The following is a 19,449-nucleotide window of genomic DNA, read 5'->3' on the forward strand; positions in this document are numbered from 1 at the left end:
TCTTTTTTAGTCCCTCTGCCCATGTGGCTCTGAGTATTATAGGCCTTATAGGAATAATCTGGGAAATGGAGCTTGTACTGTAACTCACTAATGAGAAAGAAAAGGACACCGTCAATACGGTAATTAAAATGTAATCCGCAATTTGAAATTACAACATTTTTACATGGACAAGAATGATGAAAGGGAATTCTCACTGGAGTAAAGCAGCACAATATACAGTAACATTTTACAGTACCATATGTGTACTTTTTGTGCTTTATAATTAGTATTATTGTGTGCCTACATTTCCTTCCTATCAATAGATGGGTAATCATGGAGGCCCAGTAATGCAGAATATTCACGTTAAGGTGTTACGGTCCTGTCTTTGCCAAAAAGTTGACTGACAAGTGAAGGACTAAAGTCCCCCTTATTCTCTGATATAAAGTGGTGATTGGTTTGTAGTGAAGTCTGCTCCTTCTTTCACTCTCCATCTCCATCTGTGAGGGTGGTCCACAGCTCTCCCCAGCTCAGAAAGCTCCTGCCATGTATCTGCCATCTGAAGCAGGTCACTGGGTTGATTTGATATTTCATATCTGTCTCCTTTCTCAGCTGTAAAGTCACGCAGGGCTGTTCAGCTGAAATTCACTCATGTGGATTTTAAAGTTCACACTGGCAATAAAGCTTTAACCCCCACGGCCTGCAAACCTTCTTCCCTGAAATGGCATGCCAATCAAGCATGGTACCCCCCCCCCCCCCCCTCAGAGGGTTGGCATGCAGCGCTTTGATCTGCCAACAGATTACCTGTAGTGGGAAAGATATGTCAACCCATTCTTGCTTCCTTTCCTTTCCTTTCCTCCTCCCTCACTTCCTTTCTTCCTTCCTCCCTCCGTCTGATCTCAGTGAAGCATTTACAGATTCGACTTCAACATAACTTAAAACCACTTTGCAAACTGATCTGAGCTTCGGAGGTTCTGTCAAAGAGTTTGGATATTTCCAATGACACTGCAACAGGAAATAGACTGGGACACATTTAGAATGTTTGTTTAAAACCGTGTAATAATCTATGTATTGTATATTTGTGACATCACAAATGGACAGAAATCCTAACGGCTTGTTTCAAGAGCACTATTTCTGAATACGGGCTGTGTGTATTTCTCCGTATATTGAGCGTTTTGATAGTTTAACAGTATTTATATAGCACTTAAACCTGCTTTATAATATAATTACAATATGGAACCTTTAAGTTACGTTACAAGTGTAATTTTTAAGCCAAACCATACTGAAGAATCTAGATTTAGATACCAGAGTATTTTCATAGTGCAGCCTGGTCTCACTCCAAGGGTGTCAAATACCAACGCTTGGGCAGTGACCCTCGGTGTCCTGATAGCGACGTCCTCCTCTGTGCACTACTCACTGTTAACAATCCGATTAGCAACTAAAGACGTGACGCTGGAGCTGGAGTAGAGCGACAACGTGTACGACTGGATTGTTTCACAAGTTTCGCCAGTTTAGCTCATTTTAAACAAATAAAAAGCGAAATCGTCATCAGATGATAGCCGATGGGTTCAGAGAATGGCTCCGCCTCTTTTACTCTCCACACAGACTGTTTACCTGCATGCGACCAGACCCTGCTCAGATGTGATTGGTCAATACTACTTACACACGTAGGCAAAATTGTTGGTACCCTTCCGTTAAAGAAAGAAAAACCCACAATGGTCACTGAAATAACTTGAAACTGACAAAAGTAATAATAAATAAAAATTCATTGAACATTAACTAATGAAAATCAGATATTGCTTTTGAATTATGGTTCAGCAGAATCATTTAAAAAAACAAACTAATGAAACTGGCCTGGACAAAAATGATGGTACCCTTAACTTAATATTTAGTTGTACAACCTTTCGAGGCAATCACTTCAATCAAGTGATTTCTGTAACTCTCAATGAGACTTCTGCACCTGTCGACAGGTATGTTGGCCCACTCCTCGTGAGCAAACTGCTCCAGCTGTCTCAGGTTTGAAGGGTGCCTTCTCCAGACTGCATGTTTCTGTCATGTTCTGGCTGTGCCAGCCTCTTATTATTTACTTTTGTGATTTTGGATTTGGTTTATTTGTATATATTTCCGGTGTTTCCTGTTTTATTTTGGTAGTTCACTCCTCCTGTGTCTTGTCTGGTTTTACTTCCCTCCTTTGTTTGTTTTCCCGCCTTTTGTTGATTGTCTGCCCCGCCCTGATTTGTTTCACCTGTGTGTAATCTTGTCTAGTATTTAAGTCTGTGTGTTTCCCCTCTGTCCTTGTCGGTTCGTCTTGTCTTCCCAGCCCCGTCTACCTTGTCCTCCGTGTCTCTTGTTTCCTCCGGTTCTGGTCCTAGTGTTCCTCCTGCCCGTGTTCCTAGTCTCTTCTGGTTTGTAGTTTCATGTTGTTCTCAGTTTGGTTTTTTGGTGTGTTTCATTTGTACTTTGTGGTTTCTTTGTATTTTTGTTCTCCTCCCTGTTTTTGTGGTTTTTGGATCTGTTTTCAGCTTAATTAAAGCTCGCTTTTATTTAATACCTACCTGTCCTGCCAGTTACTCTGCATTTGGGTTCAATGTTAAATTCATCCTAAACGTGACAGTTTCAGCTCCTTCCACAGATGTTCAATAGGATTTAGATCAGGGCTCATAGAAGGCCACTTCAGAATAGTCCAATGTTTTGTTCTTAGCCATTCTTGGGTGTTTTTAGCTGTGTTTTGGGTCATTATCCTGTTTGAGGACCCATGACCTGCAACTGAGACCAAGCTTTCTGACACTGGGCAGCACATTTCGCTCCAGAATGCCTTGATAGTCTTGAGATTTCATTGCACCCTGCACAGATTCAAGACACCCTGTGTCAACATAACCTAGCCTCCTCCATGTTTCACAGTAGGTACAGTGTTCTTTTCTTTGTATGCTTCATTTTTGCGTCTGTGAAAATAGAGCTGATGTGACTTGCCAAAAAGCTCCAGTTTTGTCTCATCTGTCCAAAGGACATTCTCCCAGAAGCTTTGTGGCTTGTCAATATACATTTTGGCAAATTCCAGTCTCGCTTTTTTATGATTTGCGGCCTCCTCGGTTGTCTTCCATTAAAGCTGCAGTGCGTAGAAATCCGGAAAACGCAAAATCCTGCATCCCCTCGAGCTGCTCTCTCCTCTCTCTCCTCTCTCCGCTCTCCCCTCTCTGTCCGAAGCCCCTCCCCCCACACGAGAACGGGCATATGCACGCGCTTCATACGTGCTCGCTACATCTGAGGAGGCTACCGCAGCGAGCTACACATTACCTTCTAACGACATCAACAGTTACCATGGCTGAGTCACAGGTGAGAAAAATACTTTGTCACAGACCACATTTAGCTACCACGGACAACTTTGAACATATGACAACAGACAGTATTTATGCTTAGTGTAAAATAACGCTGGAGACCGACGTCAACAAAAGCTAAAGTAGTGTAAGACTTTGCTGCATTTGAAGTGTTTTGTTTATAGACCGAATAAAAGCAATTGTTTATTTTCTAGACGAAATGACGAGCTAAACTTTAGAAACAACGTAGCCCAATGTTTTATTCAATCTATAGCATAGCTAGCTGGCTAACGTTAGCCAACGGCCAGTTGCTTCTTCAAGTTTCAGTAACGCTATCTTTCTAACTTTAGTGTTTTTTAGTCTGTATAGATAACTTTACACATCTGAAAATAAATAAAACCATGACCATGTTATTCATAATGGAAATGGTAATTTTACATCTGTTACATATCTATTACTAACAGAGCACCGTCGAGTCAGATCCTGACTATGTCCTGGAGCAGTCGGCTACGAATGGAAGAGGGAGAGGAAGAGGGCGAGCTAGTGGACGTGGCAGAGGGTCTGGCCGGGGGAGAGGACAGAGTCAGCTTGAAGACCCTCTGGCTGAAGATGACTTCAGCAGAGTACAACTACTACAAGCTCGACGGATATCAGATGAACAGGTATCTCAAAATATAACATGTCCATACTTTATATCCACATTATGATCATTATTGTTTATTCATAAATAAAGTAATACTTTTTCCCTGATCTAATGTCTTTCTAGGCCAGAATCCAGAGTTTGAGCCTGCAGCAGTGTCGGGAGCTTCTGGGGAGATGTCTGTTCAGGGATCCCAGCCTCATTTTTGATCTAATGGTCAGCGCTCCTCCACCAGGTCCTCCTGGCCAGGACCCCAATCAACCTGTGATATTTTTGTAGAGTATTTACATTTTACTTATTGTTATTCTTGCCATTGTTTTTGTACAAATAAATCCATTGAAGGATGACCACCTGCTTTTTTTGTTCATGACTGCCAGTGTCAATACCATGCAGTAAAAAAAATTCAGCTCACTTGGGTAACACTTTTATTACATTCAAAAATATAGATGACAATCCCAAACATTCATAACACACCACAAAAAAAGTTTAGAAAAAGGTAAATTAAAAAATAAGTACACCATCTTTCAGTGGGGCTAGGCCTATAGAACATGTCTGACCCCTGGTCAGTATTTTTGAGTGGTGGCCATAGTAGGGGTGTAGGTGGGGTCGACTCAGGTGAGGTGTCGCAGGGGTCACATCTTCTCCTATGGGCGGCTGCTCACTTAGGTAGTCCTTGGCCTTGCGAATGAACAAAGAATAGCATGTTAGAATTTTGAAATCAGTTGTTTAGTTTTGACTATAACGTCACACATATAGGCCATATATATAGGCTATAATATTTTTTAAAAGGCTGCTGTTATGCATATATAATAACTTATTTAGCATGCAACTCTATGCTGGTCTTTTGTTGGTTGAGAAGATTCTTACTCTGCCTCTCATGCTATAGTACCATATTATTTCAATGACAACATGTCAATACGTCTCTTTTTGTGTGTCAATGCGTGATGTCTTTACATTATCATAAATTATACCTTTCATATAACATCTCTGTAGTCGTCAAAAAGCTGCTTGTAATTAACAAAATCTATATGCAACCTTTATCAACTAAAATCAGAATCAGTGTAATGAGAAACTATTTTGTGAAGGCTGCAAGGGTTAGTGTGAAAACATGCAATTTGGGTTTCTGAAGAAGGGATGTTGAATGAGGCCCACTGAAAGAACTTCTATACCTTGTCGTCGACTGACTTGTGTGTGCAGTAGCTCCTCTGTGGTTGGAGGTGGAATACCACATAGCAAACCATACTGCCGCGGGTCATCAGGCCTCTGGCGTCTGACACGCGGCATGCCTCTGTCTGCTGTGGTGCGGCTTCGGAGGATGGCCCTTGTCGACCTTCATTGTGTACAGGCTCCACTTCCGCGACTTCTTGTTGTACAGCTTCCGGTATCTGACATAATGAAATTAGCATATGACCGAAACAGGAAAAGATGGTTATTGAAAAATGAATTTGTGATAAATTTGCAAAACTGCTGCCTGTGCAAGGGCAACATTCATTATAATTATTCATGTATAAATTTGACCTTATATTATAAAACTAATATATTTCCGTTTTAGTGGGTATACTGTTGTCAATTTTAAGAACTTACTCAATGGAGCCATCAGCTTTTCTCTGCACTGGTCGGTGGACATGATGATTATAATCCAAACCAGCAAGCAGGGTGCGAGCTGAATAGACGGGCGGGGTGAAACTGAATCTCTTGCTGGCATACATCAGTATGTGGTTGTGAAATGACTCAAGTTCTGCTGTAGACCTAAACAGTAAAAAACAAGTGTTAGATCTTTTATGTTGTCATTAGTTGATACATATAGTCACAATCAGTGGTGGACAGTAAAAAAATAAAAAGGACTTTGATCAAGTCACTGCATGATTTACAATCATCTGTATTTTAGAGATTTTTCAAAAAGGGACCCACTCTCTGCATGATCTTTCCCAAGATTTACTCACTTTTTTCTTCCCTATGTGGGTTTGTAGGGAGTAAGCCAGGAGCTTCCTTTGTTTGAGTTAAATACTTTTGAACATAAACATTACATGTAAAACCCATGCCCACATACCTAAATCCCAGGTACTTCACTACTTGACCCAGCCAGCGTGCATTTAGCACTATCTCAGTGAGTGCTCTGTGTGCCACAGATCCCTTCTCTATCCATTCCTTGTCCCTGTTGTCCGACAAGGGTCCATGGTGACAGGCGCCAAGAGCCCACTCGTGTTCTCCTGTGACGTGATGGAGTAGGCCAGCCCACATGTCCTAAGAGAACAATAACGCATCAGCAATGATCCGACACATTACGCTGAAATGATGTCTGCAGCTGTGAAATATTTCTGGCTCCACAAGTGTAGCAATATAAATAACAGTTCATATAGTACTTACAAAGAAGTCGTCATAGGTTGCCGACATTTTGGCACAAAACCAAAAGTGGTTACACACATCCTTGCTCCAAATGAGTAAAATGGAGCACCCCTTCTGCTGGCTCGCCTGACCACAGAATGAAATGCAAAAACAATCAAAGAAAATTATTGGTGTAAGCAAGTTTTGTGACAAAGTGACAATGAGTTCAAATGAAATACATTCCATAATATTACCTGGTGGATCTTCTTTCCAAGGTTTTTCGATCCGTGCCACATGTCAAGGGTATGGCGAACTCCCCATGACTTATATATGCCCTTGGCTGTATGAACAGTGAACAAAAGACATTTGTAAGTACAGACATCTACACGACTCCTGCACAAGTCAACACACATATTAAAAATGAATAACAAACTAAAAACCTATATACGTACTAAAGAGTGCAGCTATCTGGCTATGAGCATCAGTACATATTTCGCTCAAATTTCCTATTTCCTGACGAAGTGTGTCAAAAGTCCGGATGAAGGCTTCCTTCTCCATGATGACACTGTTCCGCGCCGTTTCACGTTTGTCCACTGTCACCATGGAGATGATGTCTTTAGAGTCATTCTCCATCACACTATATGTGCAGTACTGTGCACAGAATCCAGGGCTGTCCATCCGACCATCTCCTTTTAAAACAAAACATAAATAATCATTTCAGAAATTGGAACACACTTTTTTTATGATTCACTCTAGTGGATATGATACTGACCACTTCCGGTTGTACAACAACCGGTATTTGTCAGTATCATATCCACAAATCTATGTCAAAACAGAATTTACCCAGGGCCACGACACTGGCTTTGGGCTTTAGCTGGGAAATAACTAATCCTCGCTTTTCTTCCCAGAACTGTTTTATGGTGTCCACACAGTAGGTGTCCTGTATTTTGAAAAATGTGGACCTTCCCACCATCCCCATGTTCATAAATTTGAACAGTAATGCCACTTTCGCATAATTGTTTCCAGAGAGGAGGATATTGACAGCCAACATGAAGTCCCCTATCAGCATCCCATACTTGAGAGCGGACTGTGAACTCCAACGCCACACAATATGACCAAAGGGAAACGTCTAGAAAAAAAAGAAGAGTGACAGAAAGCAAAATGGGTTTTATTGTGCATATCAAAGCTTAGTGTGGTGCTGCATATATTTTGCACTATACAACACATAATATGGGCAAAAAGTACCACACACTCCAAAGTCATGAAGTACATATATTTTCCAAAAATGGCTGTTCCTGGCTGGTGTCAGCTCAATGTACAAGATTCTTCACAGCCTTGCCCAATTCCCACCAAGGCAGTTTGTAACAGTTTGTGATGCAGCAATTACAATTTGCTGCTTACATTGTTAAAATATTTTAAAAAACAACATAATATCAATACTGTAAAATAAATACTCACCCACTCAATGATGGCAGCTGTGGCCCTGGATTTGACTGTCACCTGAAAGGGTCCATGGGCCTGGCACGCTGCATTGGTAACAGGGTCCTTGGCGGTACACATGGGGATGGGCAGCAGAAGGTACTCAGCCAGCAGCTTCAAGTTTAGATGATAGGCAATAGAAGCTGGCTGGCCAATGACCTCGTCTTCTCTCTGGGGCTGGAGCTTTTCTGGCATCTCAGGTGCATCTGTGAGAGTCGGACCGACGTCTGAAGAGTCATGCACAGTGTCCTCCATACTTATGGCTGGAAGTGCATCCAAGCGAATGCTCGTAGAGGGGAGGGCACCACCAGTTCTGTTGGGAAAATATTATGAATCACAAAAAAAGCACTGTGAAATGGATACATAATTTCAGACATGTAGGACACCTGTTATGTAATTACATTCCTTGCACTCACTGAATGTGAACATAAGCTATAGGCCCCTCCCGTGACACCAAAAAAAAAAGAAAATGGATGGATAGATAATTACACACACCACAGTGACTTACCGGACACACAAAGGGAAGATGTAATCAGCATCACTGTCGTCATCACTGTCGACTTCCCTGGTCTCCTCCTCCTCCTCCAAAGATGAGACAGACTCTGTCTCTTCAGCGTGGCACAAGGTGTCATCTGCCCAGTCAGTGCTATAGACAGGATAAAATTATTTAGTAATATTATCTTGCACCAATATACAAAGGGGCACATGCTCAAAATATAAAGAGGAAATTCAAAAACAGATAAACTTACATGGAATTCTGAATGTCGTTGAACTCCTCTACATTGATGCGGTCAGCATTCAAATCAAGTGATGCCATACTAAGCACAATGAAATAATAAGAGAATAAGATCACATTACTGCTCATCACAAACTCTGAGACCAGAATATAACCACCAAGAATGCAGGATATAACTCATATGCTACCATATTTGTCACTGGCATGGAAAATATACCTTACATCAAGTTCCTGTACTGATCCATCCTCATTGTTGCTGGTATCCAGCTCTCCAACACCAGCTACTGAGAAGTCATCATCTCTGAAAATTAGGGAATCAAGTTTAAATCAAAATGAACCAGAGGGAGGGCATCTGTCTTGACAAGTTCAGCTGGTTTCCCAATGATTCTTCATGTGGACATCAATGGAAAGGCATAAGCCAATTCTGATTGCACATAATAGCCAAAAAAACAAAACAAGTTAGACTCACCGGTCAGAGAGAGATTCAGCCAAAATGCAAGATACTGCTGGGTCTGGCAGTCTGGCAAAGTGTCCAACCTTGTGTGGTGTTGACATTACCCTTATCTTCTCATAGCTGTAAAAGACATACATACAATACCATTATAGATTTTGATCATATATGTCATTGCAAAAGGAATATAAAACAAAGTATACATAAGAAATGATGACATTCTAGGCTGAGATTACTAAGAAATGACTGTACAGGTTGTGAATGAGGGTGAAACCTAACTCCATTGCTGGTGGGGTTTAGTGTTGTGGGGGGGAGATGAAGCTTAGCTTGCTTATTGTTGAAAAACAAATAAAATGGGAAAATATGAATCACAAAATGGAATGTAATTTGGAAATCAGGACTCAATAACATATAAATAATAGTAATAGTTTAGTTCACTAAATAATAATTGCTGTAAGCCCTGTTCACATTATGACTGTAAACACAAATAACTATCCAGGGGGCGGATGTTGCTGGGATAGGGGATGGGGGATGGGCATGGGGTAGTTTGAAGGCTGTTTGTTTTGTGCAAACCACGAAGACTAAAGAAACTGGTTTATAACAATATGAAGGCTAGATTATGTCGGTGGAAAACGCGCTTCCCCCATGGGACAATAAACAATACTGAACGGGGAATTATGAGTAGTGTTACTCATACAGGTATAAGTAGCGTTACTGTATGAGTAACGCTACTCATACAGGTTACTGTATGAGTAGCGTTACTGTATGAGTAACACTACTCATACAGGTTGCTGTATGAGTAACACTACTGTATGAGTAAGGTTACTGTATGAGTAACGTTACTGTATGAGTAACGCTACTGTATGAGTAACGCTACTCATACAGGTTACTGTATCGAGTACTACTGACTGTGATGTGTCGTTATATAGCGGCAATTCTATGGGAATTACCGTCCGTTATTTCTCTTAGTAAACTTATGGGTCTATAAAGCCCTTTGAGATGACAGACTGTGATTCAAAGATCTAGCTACAGTAGTTACATAAACATAAACATGGACTTGAATTAGCCGCAGCCGCAGCAAGCCTCGGGCTACGGTTAGCAGAAGGCTAACGTACTTTCAACCTGGCTACTCATCGCCTGCTTTCACGGTAAAGCTACCTACAAACAAATCAGTACAAAACATTTAGATATTACAGGAAAACGAAGTTAGTAGCTTACCTGTCCAGGAGAAGAACTGCAAGCTCGGAGTCCAACGTGAGGCCGATGCTGTCCCGGAGATCTCTCCACCGCTGAAACGCTTCGCCGATATTGACACGCGTTTTATTCCGCTTATTGTCGGACTCTCTTTTGGACTGTCTTCTTGAAAAGTCTGTCTTTCTTTTTTTGGGTTGTTTTGAGGTGTAGGCAGTTGCTGCCAATGCTGGAATAGCAAGCTTTTCAGTAGGTTGTTCCGCCATTGATCGAGTCTTTCACTATCTACAGAGACCAGACGTGAACGCGCATCTCCTTTTGTGGAACAGCCAATAGGAACGCTCTCTCTGAAATGCCCTGTGATTGGTCAAAGTCTGCCGTCACGGGCAAGATTTTCTAAAGCCTGTAAACAGAGCCATGAGGAGGTGCAGAGGTGTAGTTTTCTCTCAGATCACTTGAATTACAATATGCTGAAAGGTTATTATGGATTTTTTGCCAAATTATGCCAAAATATTGTTGCCTACTGCCACTTTAAGTCCACTTTGGCTCAAACAGTGACGGATGGTGCAATCTGACACTGATGTACCTTGACCTTGGAGTTCACCTCTAATCTCTTTGGAAGTTGTTCTAGGCTCTTTGGTTACCATTCGTATTATCCGTCTCTTCAATTTGTCATCAATTTTCCTCTTGCGGCCACGTCCAGGGAGGTTGGCTACAGTCCCGTGGACCTTAAACTTCTGAATAATATGTGCAACTGTAGTCACAGGAACATTAAGCTGCTTGGAGATGGTCTTATAGCCTTTACCTTTAACATGAAGGTCTATAATGTTCTTTCTGATCTCCTGAGACAACTCTCTCCTTAGCTTTCTGTGGTCCATGTTCAGTGTGGTACACACCATGACACCAAACAGCACAGTGACTACTTTTCACCCTTTAAATAGGCAGACTGACTGATTAAAAGTTTGATGACACCTGTGATGCTATTCACAGGACACACCTTAGTTTAATATGTCCCTATGGTCACATTATTTTACATCTTTTCTAGGGGTACCATCATTTTTGTCCAGGCCAGTTTCATTAGTTTGTTTTTAAAAATGATTCTGTTGAACCACAATTCAAAAACAATGTCTGATTTTCATTAGTTCATTTTCAGTGAATTTTTATTTATTATTACTTTTGTCAGTTTCAAGTAATTTCAGTGACCATTGTAGGTTTTTCTTTCTTTAACGGAAGGGTACCAACAATTTTGCCTACGTGTGTAGACTACAAACGGAAACCAGAACGCTTCTGATACCAACATCTGGTCCCGTTACCTCCAGATCTGTTTATAGAGATTACCTTGCACATGATTCATATGTGATCGGGTGAATCTGAAGATCAGTGTGTCCTATCACAAAGTCTTCTCCCCGGCCGTTTCCTTTCAGTGTTTTGCTCTCTCTTCCTGTCCATTCACACAGTCAGCCTCCTCCTCTCACTTTCACCTCCCCATCCATCTCCCCTGGCCTCACACTTTTTAAATGTCTCCACTTTTTCCTCGCTTTCCGTCTCATTGACGTCTTTGACTGTTTCTTCTCACCGCTGTCCTCTGTGGCCCGGCTCTGGTCACACTTCTGTTTGGACTAAACCTCCTCAGGAGCAGAGACTGACTCTGACCGCAGGATTCTCCTGCAACGCTGAGAAAATCAGCAACAACAAATAAACCATTAGAAACATTGTATATACATACATACACACATGTATATATATATATATATTCTATGTATAGAAATAAGTGCAGAGGTGAATAGATATTGGAAGGTTCTACTGTCCTAATCTAAGTCCTCCCTTATGCTGCATTCACACTACGAGCAACTAAAGTAACGAGCTACGTCGTCAGCGAGTCGCCGTTGAAGTGTTGGAGCACTCATTGACGTAGTTATGTCGTTAAATAGCACTGGGAACCGGCTAACAGCATTTTTTAGATGGAACGGAACAAGGTGAAACAAACTATATGATTGGTTATAAAGTTGAAACCAGTTCAGCTTTATTTGTAGCGTGTCACGCAGCGACCTGTCAGCCGTCAGTTTGTTACTTCATGTCAGCGGCTTCCTTTGAAAATGACTGGTGAGCTGTAGCTGTGTCGCTGGTAGTGTGAACACAGCGTTACTGTATGGCAAGATAAATACATTAAACCCACAAATTAAAACAATATTTTCACAAACCATTTCACTAGCCACGACGTTATTTGTAACTAATCTACATTTCGCTGCATCTGCTCCACGTGTCCACACTGATTAACAGACAATTAATTACACAGTAATCAGCTCAGCTTTGTTATGAGGAGGAGCGCTTATTGATTAGGAGAGAAGTTGAGTTTGTGAAATGTCAAAGAATTTATTCTGTTTACTTTACCTGCTCTAAACCCCCCCCCTCTCCTCTCCTCTCCTCTCCTCTCCTCCCTTGTCTTCTCTTCCTTTCTCTTCTCTTCTCTTCTCTTCTCTTCTCTTCTCTTCTCTTCTCTTCTCTTCTCTTCTCTTCTCTTCTCTTCTCTTCTCTTCTCTTCTCTTCTCCTCTCCTCTCCTCTCCTCTCCTCTCCTCTCCTCTCCTCTCCTCCCCCTGTCCTTCCAGTGCTTGTTCAGAGGAATGCAACAGGTCATCACAGTGACTTGTTATCCTCCTACATGCTCTACTCTTCATGCAGTATGGCAGCAAAGATGTGACGCTGCAGACATCTGTATGCAAATGGTTTTTATGGTAATTATATTCATGCATATTGAACTGATCTTCTAACTGACGGGTGCTGCAAACAGCTGTAATTATGTTAAGTATGAAGCTGAATCGGTGTTACATATCTGTTGTCTAAGTATGTGATTAAAAGAGCGGCTCTCTGTTCAGCCTGTTAGTGGTGAGGACATGCTGTCACTGGAAGCCTATAAATAGACCCTGGGGAGCGCTGCTGAGGACAATGTGTGTGTTTGTGGTTGTGTGTGCATTTGCTTGTGTGTGTGTGTGTGTGTGTGTGTGTGCCTCATGTTAACGAGATGATCACAGTGGTGGGAAGCTATTTTGAGAGGACAGGAAGTTCAGGCAAATAAAAAAATCTGTTATTTTACTGAAATGCTGGCAGAAATGGTGGTGGTTGGTTGTTATTAAAGATTCCCAGCTGTGGTCAAACGTGTCAGAGCATGTCGGGAGCAGATGAGCGACTCTGTATGGAGAATAAAGATTCATTATGTGATACTAGATATCAGGCAAGGGAGCCTGAAACCAGAGCTCGTCTCATCATAATGTACAGAACACGTCCTCTGAGCTGGTGGTGGATGCTGACCTCCGACTGCATCTCTAACCGCTGAATCCAGCTAATAAGGAAAAGCTTCTTCATGTGATGATTAGAAACAAATAAACACTGAGTCGCTGTGTAACGCTTGTGATATATTTGATTTCAATTAAGGGCTCATATACTACTAATTGCTACCCTGTGTGTGGTTGTGTGCATCCTCAGAAGTTAATGCTACGTGTCGGCACCAGCGGACAATAACAGTGAACAGTGGGGGTCAATCAGGATGTGAAGTTAGCTCAACAGTTCACCAACAACAAGAAAGTTTTACAGAGGAAGTAGAACTTTTTCTGCAATGATGTCAGCGATAACGTTACAACAGCCTCCTGGAGTGTCACCGTGTTTAGTTAGGGCCAGAGCACCAACGGCGTCGGGCCAGCGAAGGCCCTGTTGAAACTGTAGGAATTCTTCTTTTTCTTTTTCATGCAAATGAATCGACTTTTTGAGGACCCTTAACATGCTCAAAAAGTTGTTATACTTGGCACACTTATCAGACGTAGTGAAAATTTGATATTTTAAGGGTCTCGGGCTCGGGTGTCGTCGCTAGCGCCCCCTAAAACTTTGGAAAAATTGAGCCCCTCGCTCCGGTTTCACCTACATGTATGAAATTTGACAGACAGATGTAACATGTGGAGACGCACAAAAAAGCCTCTGGGCGGTATGCCCAAAACTCAACAGGAAGTCAGCCATTTTGAATTTAATGTGCGATTTTCGCCCATTTTAACGTTTTATAGGACGTGTACTTTAACGAACTCCTCCGACAGATTTAATCAGATCGACTTGAAATTTAATCAGGACCATCTTAAGACCTTGAGGATGAAAAGTTATTCAAATGGTGAGTATTCACTGAACGACCTGACCGTGGCCATTTTGAGCCATTCGCCATGCAACAGGAAGTTGTTGTAACTTCAGCATACTTTGTCAAATCTCCTCCAACTTTCTCAACCATGATGGTGGCCCAGGCACGATGGCATTTACATGTCCATATAGCCTCATAGCCCGCCCCAAGACGTTAGCCATGCCCCATTTCATAACTCATGAACTCTTGTCGTAGAGTCTTGTGGCAGGCGTCATTGCACTCATCAGAGTTCCGGGTTCAGTGTGCCTGGCAGCGTCAGTCGGCGTCCCGCCAGTACACGTGACGCGCGGGAAGGTGCGAGGGCGCGTTCATCGCTGCTCACAGCTTAAATTATATTTATGTTGTTCAAAATCAGAAGTCCATTCAGGAAGATATGCTTTTTAATCCTACAGTGAATGCAGGCGCGTAAGCAATCGATGCAGCCTGCATTACAGCCCCCTTTTCTATGCATCCGTTCAAAGACAGAAATATGAGCGTATGAAATATGATACGGGATGATTCTGCAATGTTGTGTTTTAAAACAGTTAGCAACAATCCATGCATAGTATGCCCTTTAAACAACATGGGAAATATTAACAATTACTGTCACATATCCACTCATGTATCAGGCAATAGAGAAGCTGTCTCATCAAGAGCTGACATCTAAAGGAGTCATCACTCCAACAATCAAACATGGCCACACATAATAACACAAGAACTGGAAGTACCACCTGCATGAGGCACATGAAAAGCAAATTGCTGTGATTTTTGTGATGTACTTTTATTATTAACATTTTCGGTTAACGTGGCCCTCTAAGCACAGAAAAGCGTTTGTGACCTCAAGTGATATGAATCCCATTTTAAGTGCAAAGAAAAATCAGCATTCATCTTTCGGAGGCATAAAACACTGACTGTGTGCTTTTCACAGCACCTTTGTGCCTCAAAGCACTCCCAAAGACAGAGATACAGGGAATGAATATTTTCAGTGTAAAATACAGAACTCATATCAAAGCCACCATATCGGTGCTGAATGTAGATTCAGTAATGACCGCAGGGCCGCGTCTCTCCACTAGAGAGACTAGAGAGTATAAGGAGGTGATTAAATCAGCTGTCAGACAAAGTCAAGGTTTTATCAAGAGGTTTGGAGACACACTTGACTCGCCCCGCTGCCACACACACCCAGTAACACACGTCGGATTGAACGCAACCTCTTAAACTCTCTCCATCTCATCTTGAAAATGACCTTGTCAGGGTGAAGCGATTATCCCTCTCCAGTACAAGAGTGTTTCCATCAGACCATCAGTCCTCCTCCGGGCCGCTTGCCCTGTGAATATGACGGTTGGTGTTGACTCTTTGACCCTGTGCTTCTGTCCCACATACTCTCCTCTCTGACCCAATCTCTCTCTGTGACATGAACAGACACGCCATAAACACTTGTTCTGCCTACGTCTTTATCACTTTGAAGGGTCATTTCACCTAAATAATGAAACAAACTTTAACAAAACAAAACACATTATTTTCTCATTTACCTCCAGTGACACCTGACCACACACGTCATCTATCAGTCAATGCTAGTTTCTCTCAACCATGATCATTCCCTAACTGTACTCATGTACTTATTATTTTGACCCCAACTGTGATCTTTCCGTTCCAAGCAAGACCCCCAGGAAGTGCGCCGGTCGTCGATCCCAACTTTCGTAGTGGCAAAACGGCGGTACTGCAACTTCCGTGTCAGTCACATGATGTATTGGGCCCAAAAAGACTTTTCCCATAGTCTTACATTGGGAAAGAGACATCTGTAACTCAGAGGATCGTTTATTTAGAGGGGAATCAACTCCCCAGTACGAACATTCTAATAGTCCTTATTTAAAAAAAATCATTTTTAAAGTTATAAACGCACTAATAGCTGAATCCAGAGTTATTTCCCTTTCTCAGTTCATGTGAATGAGACCCAGACCGAGGCTGGAGCGTCATGTGACCGAGCGTACGCTATACTGCGCTTGTTCCATATAGCCCGAGATCCGGGTACTTTTCCAGGCAGAAGTCGAGTCGTTTAGGCTTCATGCTCCACTGAGACACTTTCGTAGGAATGAACGGGGCCCTGCCTCCAATGCTGGATCCAGTTCTCTCTATACATCCATGATTCCAAGTCCTTGTTAGGGTCACATTGAGGGAAAAAACATCTGAGATTTACAGAATAAAGTCGGAATATTACGAGGAACAAAGTCGGAATATTACGAGAATAAAGTCAGAAGTTTACGAGAAAAAAGAAAATAACACGTTAAATTACTACTTTATAATACTACAACTTTTTTCTCTTAAATTGATGACTTTATTCTCTTGATCTCAAATGTATTTATTTTTTTCCCTCAATGTGGCCCTAATACTCCGTCGTACCGTCGTACTACAGACCTACAACAATGATAGATAAAAATGAAAATGTAAACAAAGAACAGTTATTTTTTTCCATTTTTAAAACTCCACAGGGAGCCACTGGAGAGGAGCTAAAGAGCCACATGTGGCCCCTGTCCTAACCAAACCTCCCTACAGCAGTGTCAGCTCAGTAAACTAGTGATTAACAGTTTTGGAAGACACTAAGTTGTCTTTCTGGAAGGTTGTTAAAATGACGTATTAAATCATTTCATTTGGAGGATTGTGGGAAGAAACCAAAAGGCTTGAGGCTGCTGCACCGTCTGACTACATCCTACCTACCACCTGCAGGCTGTGAGAAAGGATGTTTGTAACGTGGTAGAATCAACCTGTTAACAATAAGCACACACACACACACACACACACACACGCACACACACACACACACACACACACACACACACACACGCACACACATGCTGAGAGGCTAATGGACCAGGACTCTGGTCTCAACTGGCCCCTGTGGGCTGTGATTGAGCTATACCTTCAGCTTTATCCACATTCTCATGGTCTCTCTGTTGGAGGGTGGAGGTGGAAGAAAGAATGTGGTGGAAGAGAGAAGGAGAGGTAGAAGGAGGGAAAGAGAGAGAGAGAGAGAGAAGAGTGAGCCTTTCTGTGACTGACCTTCAGAAACAGAATGAGTCAGAGGAATGAGCAGATGGAAGTTGGAAACAGTGAAATGGAGACAAAAACAAGTAGAGAGACATTTCTTCTGTCATCTCCACTAGTTATTATCACATAGATGTGTTGATTATATTAAAGCACTAGCTGCAGAGTAAATCAGTGATACTCTACCTTAACCCGGCGGGGGAGAGATGTAGGGCGATGACTCAAAACCCCTTCAGCCACTGCCAGACCGGCTTCAGAACTAGGGATGCACCGAAACCACTTTTTTCAGACCAAGTACAAGTACAAGTACTTACATGTGGGTACTCGCCGATACTGAGTACCGATACGAGTACTTCTCTGTGCCAAAAGACCCTTGTTAACAGCCAGCTGGAGGGTGTGAGCGACACACGGCAGGCTGGGGAGTCTCGAATACGAGGCGGTGCGCCGCGACCGGCTCTAGGTCGGCTTGGAAAGGCTCGGGGCGAAGGTGGCTCGCAGCCGCAGCTTTACAGCGCTCCCCGCCTGGACCTCGCCGCACCGTGATGGGGCTCCCTGCTCCCGGTGCGTCTGCCGACCGGGACGGACTGTCCTCAGTGCGCCCCAACCGTGTCGTGCAGCGGCCCACGTAAAAGGCGCCAGAGGTCTGTGGCAATATCGCAACCCACCCTACCCGTCTTGAAACACGGACCAAGGAGTCTGACGCAAGCGCGAGTCAGAGGGTGCAAGCAAAACCCCGTGGCACAACGAAAGTGAGGGCCGCACCGACGGGGAGGTGGAGCGTGAGGACCCGAAAGATGCTGACGAGAGGTTAACGTTGCGCTGCCGTAAAGTGATATCGGTGCCATTGTATCGGAACCGTTTTGCGAGTACGAGTACATGAGCACAGTATCAGACCCGATACCCGATACCGGTATCGGTGCATCCCTATTCAGAACCAAAGACCTGCTGTCTTTTGGTCAGCTTTACTCCCCCGCTGTGTGTCTTCTCTCTGCTGCTCTATGAACAGATTTCAAGATTTGATGTTTGGATATTGGATGTTACTTTTTTTCCTGCTCTTTTGTGAAGCTGTGCACTCTTGTGAAGCTCTTTCCTTCCAACATGTTTGGCTTTCTCTATTTTGATCTCTTTCACCATGCAACGCTGTAGAAATAGGTGACAGTCAAGTGGGTGACAGTGAATGAGAGACAAGCCAGAGCGTGTGACCCAGATGGATCTCTCTTGACTGTCATTGGTAATCCTTGATCTCACTCTGAAACAAATTCTTTGAAAACATATTCCCTTTTCCTTTCTATGACTATGACCTGACTACCCGTTGTTGGCTCACAGATAAGTCAACATAATTGTGTTATAACATTATTAAATTGTTGAATGATGCATATTAATGTACAGCTGTTGTAATGAGAAAAGGTAACCAACCGCTGTGCTGCAGCTTCTCACTGAGCTCACACAGAGTTTCTTAATTCTGCAGAGATCAGCTCGGTTGATGCGGATAATGATGAGGCTCGTTGCCTCTGCGTGGTTCAGCTCAGCTCCGATCTACTCCACTCTGGCACAAGCTGCTGTCCTCTAATCGTTGTCCACTGCAGATATACCCCGTCTATGTAGGCAGGACTCTTAGCTGACTGGCATAGCGACGCCACATGAAACTTCTGTGACGTCATCTTCGTACTTCTTCATCTCAGCTTAAAGGACCCATATTTTAAAAAGTAAGGTTGTCATGTCTGTTATAGTATAAAGCAGTCCTATATAAATAATGTGAAAGTATTGAAACGTTTAATATACGGAGAAATAAGCACAGCCCATATTCAGAAATTGTGCGTTTGAAACAAGCGTCAGGATTTCTGTCCATTTGTGATGTCACAAATATACAATATATAGATCATTACAAGGTTTTAAACGTAAACATTCTTAATGTGTCCCAGTTTATTTCCTGTTGCAGTGTATGTAAATGACGTAAACAGTGTATGTAAATGAAGTAAACATGGACCCAAGCTGTTGCCTAGCAACGCAATTCCATTGCAATTCCATTGCAATTCCGTTGAAATGAGCTAAAACGGAGCGTTTCAGACAGAGGGTAAATACAGGTATATTCAGACAGACAGGATAAGGAAAGTAAAGTTTTTTTTTTAACATTACAGCATATA

General features: G+C 42.5%; 2 protein-coding genes and 1 long non-coding RNA gene across 4 annotated transcripts in view; 1 reads left to right on the plus strand and 2 right to left on the minus strand.

The window, feature by feature from the left end:
- LOC119489737 (kelch domain-containing protein 8B-like) overlaps positions 1 to 19,449 on the plus strand; it is a 201,741-nt gene that overhangs the window by 156,457 nt on the left and 25,835 nt on the right. The window lies entirely within an intron of this gene.
- LOC119489739 lies at positions 4,339 to 5,202 on the minus strand. Its single transcript, XR_005207245.1, has 2 exons — positions 5,100 to 5,202; positions 4,339 to 4,608 (listed from the first exon to the last, which is right to left on the minus strand). It is a non-coding gene; the product is annotated as an uncharacterized LOC119489739 (long non-coding RNA).
- Positions 6,005 to 7,408, minus strand: LOC119489738. The gene is made up of 4 exons (XM_037772519.1): positions 7,099 to 7,408; positions 6,774 to 6,944; positions 6,510 to 6,595; positions 6,005 to 6,402 (listed from the first exon to the last, which is right to left on the minus strand). Exons 1-4 carry the CDS (start codon positions 7,322 to 7,324, stop codon positions 6,283 to 6,285), a joined length of 603 nt encoding a protein of 200 aa, XP_037628447.1. The 5' UTR covers positions 7,325 to 7,408; the 3' UTR covers positions 6,005 to 6,282.

This window comes from Sebastes umbrosus, chromosome 6 (assembly GCF_015220745.1).
Source record: "Sebastes umbrosus isolate fSebUmb1 chromosome 6, fSebUmb1.pri, whole genome shotgun sequence".
Taxonomy (NCBI): Eukaryota; Metazoa; Chordata; class Actinopteri; order Perciformes; family Sebastidae; genus Sebastes; species Sebastes umbrosus.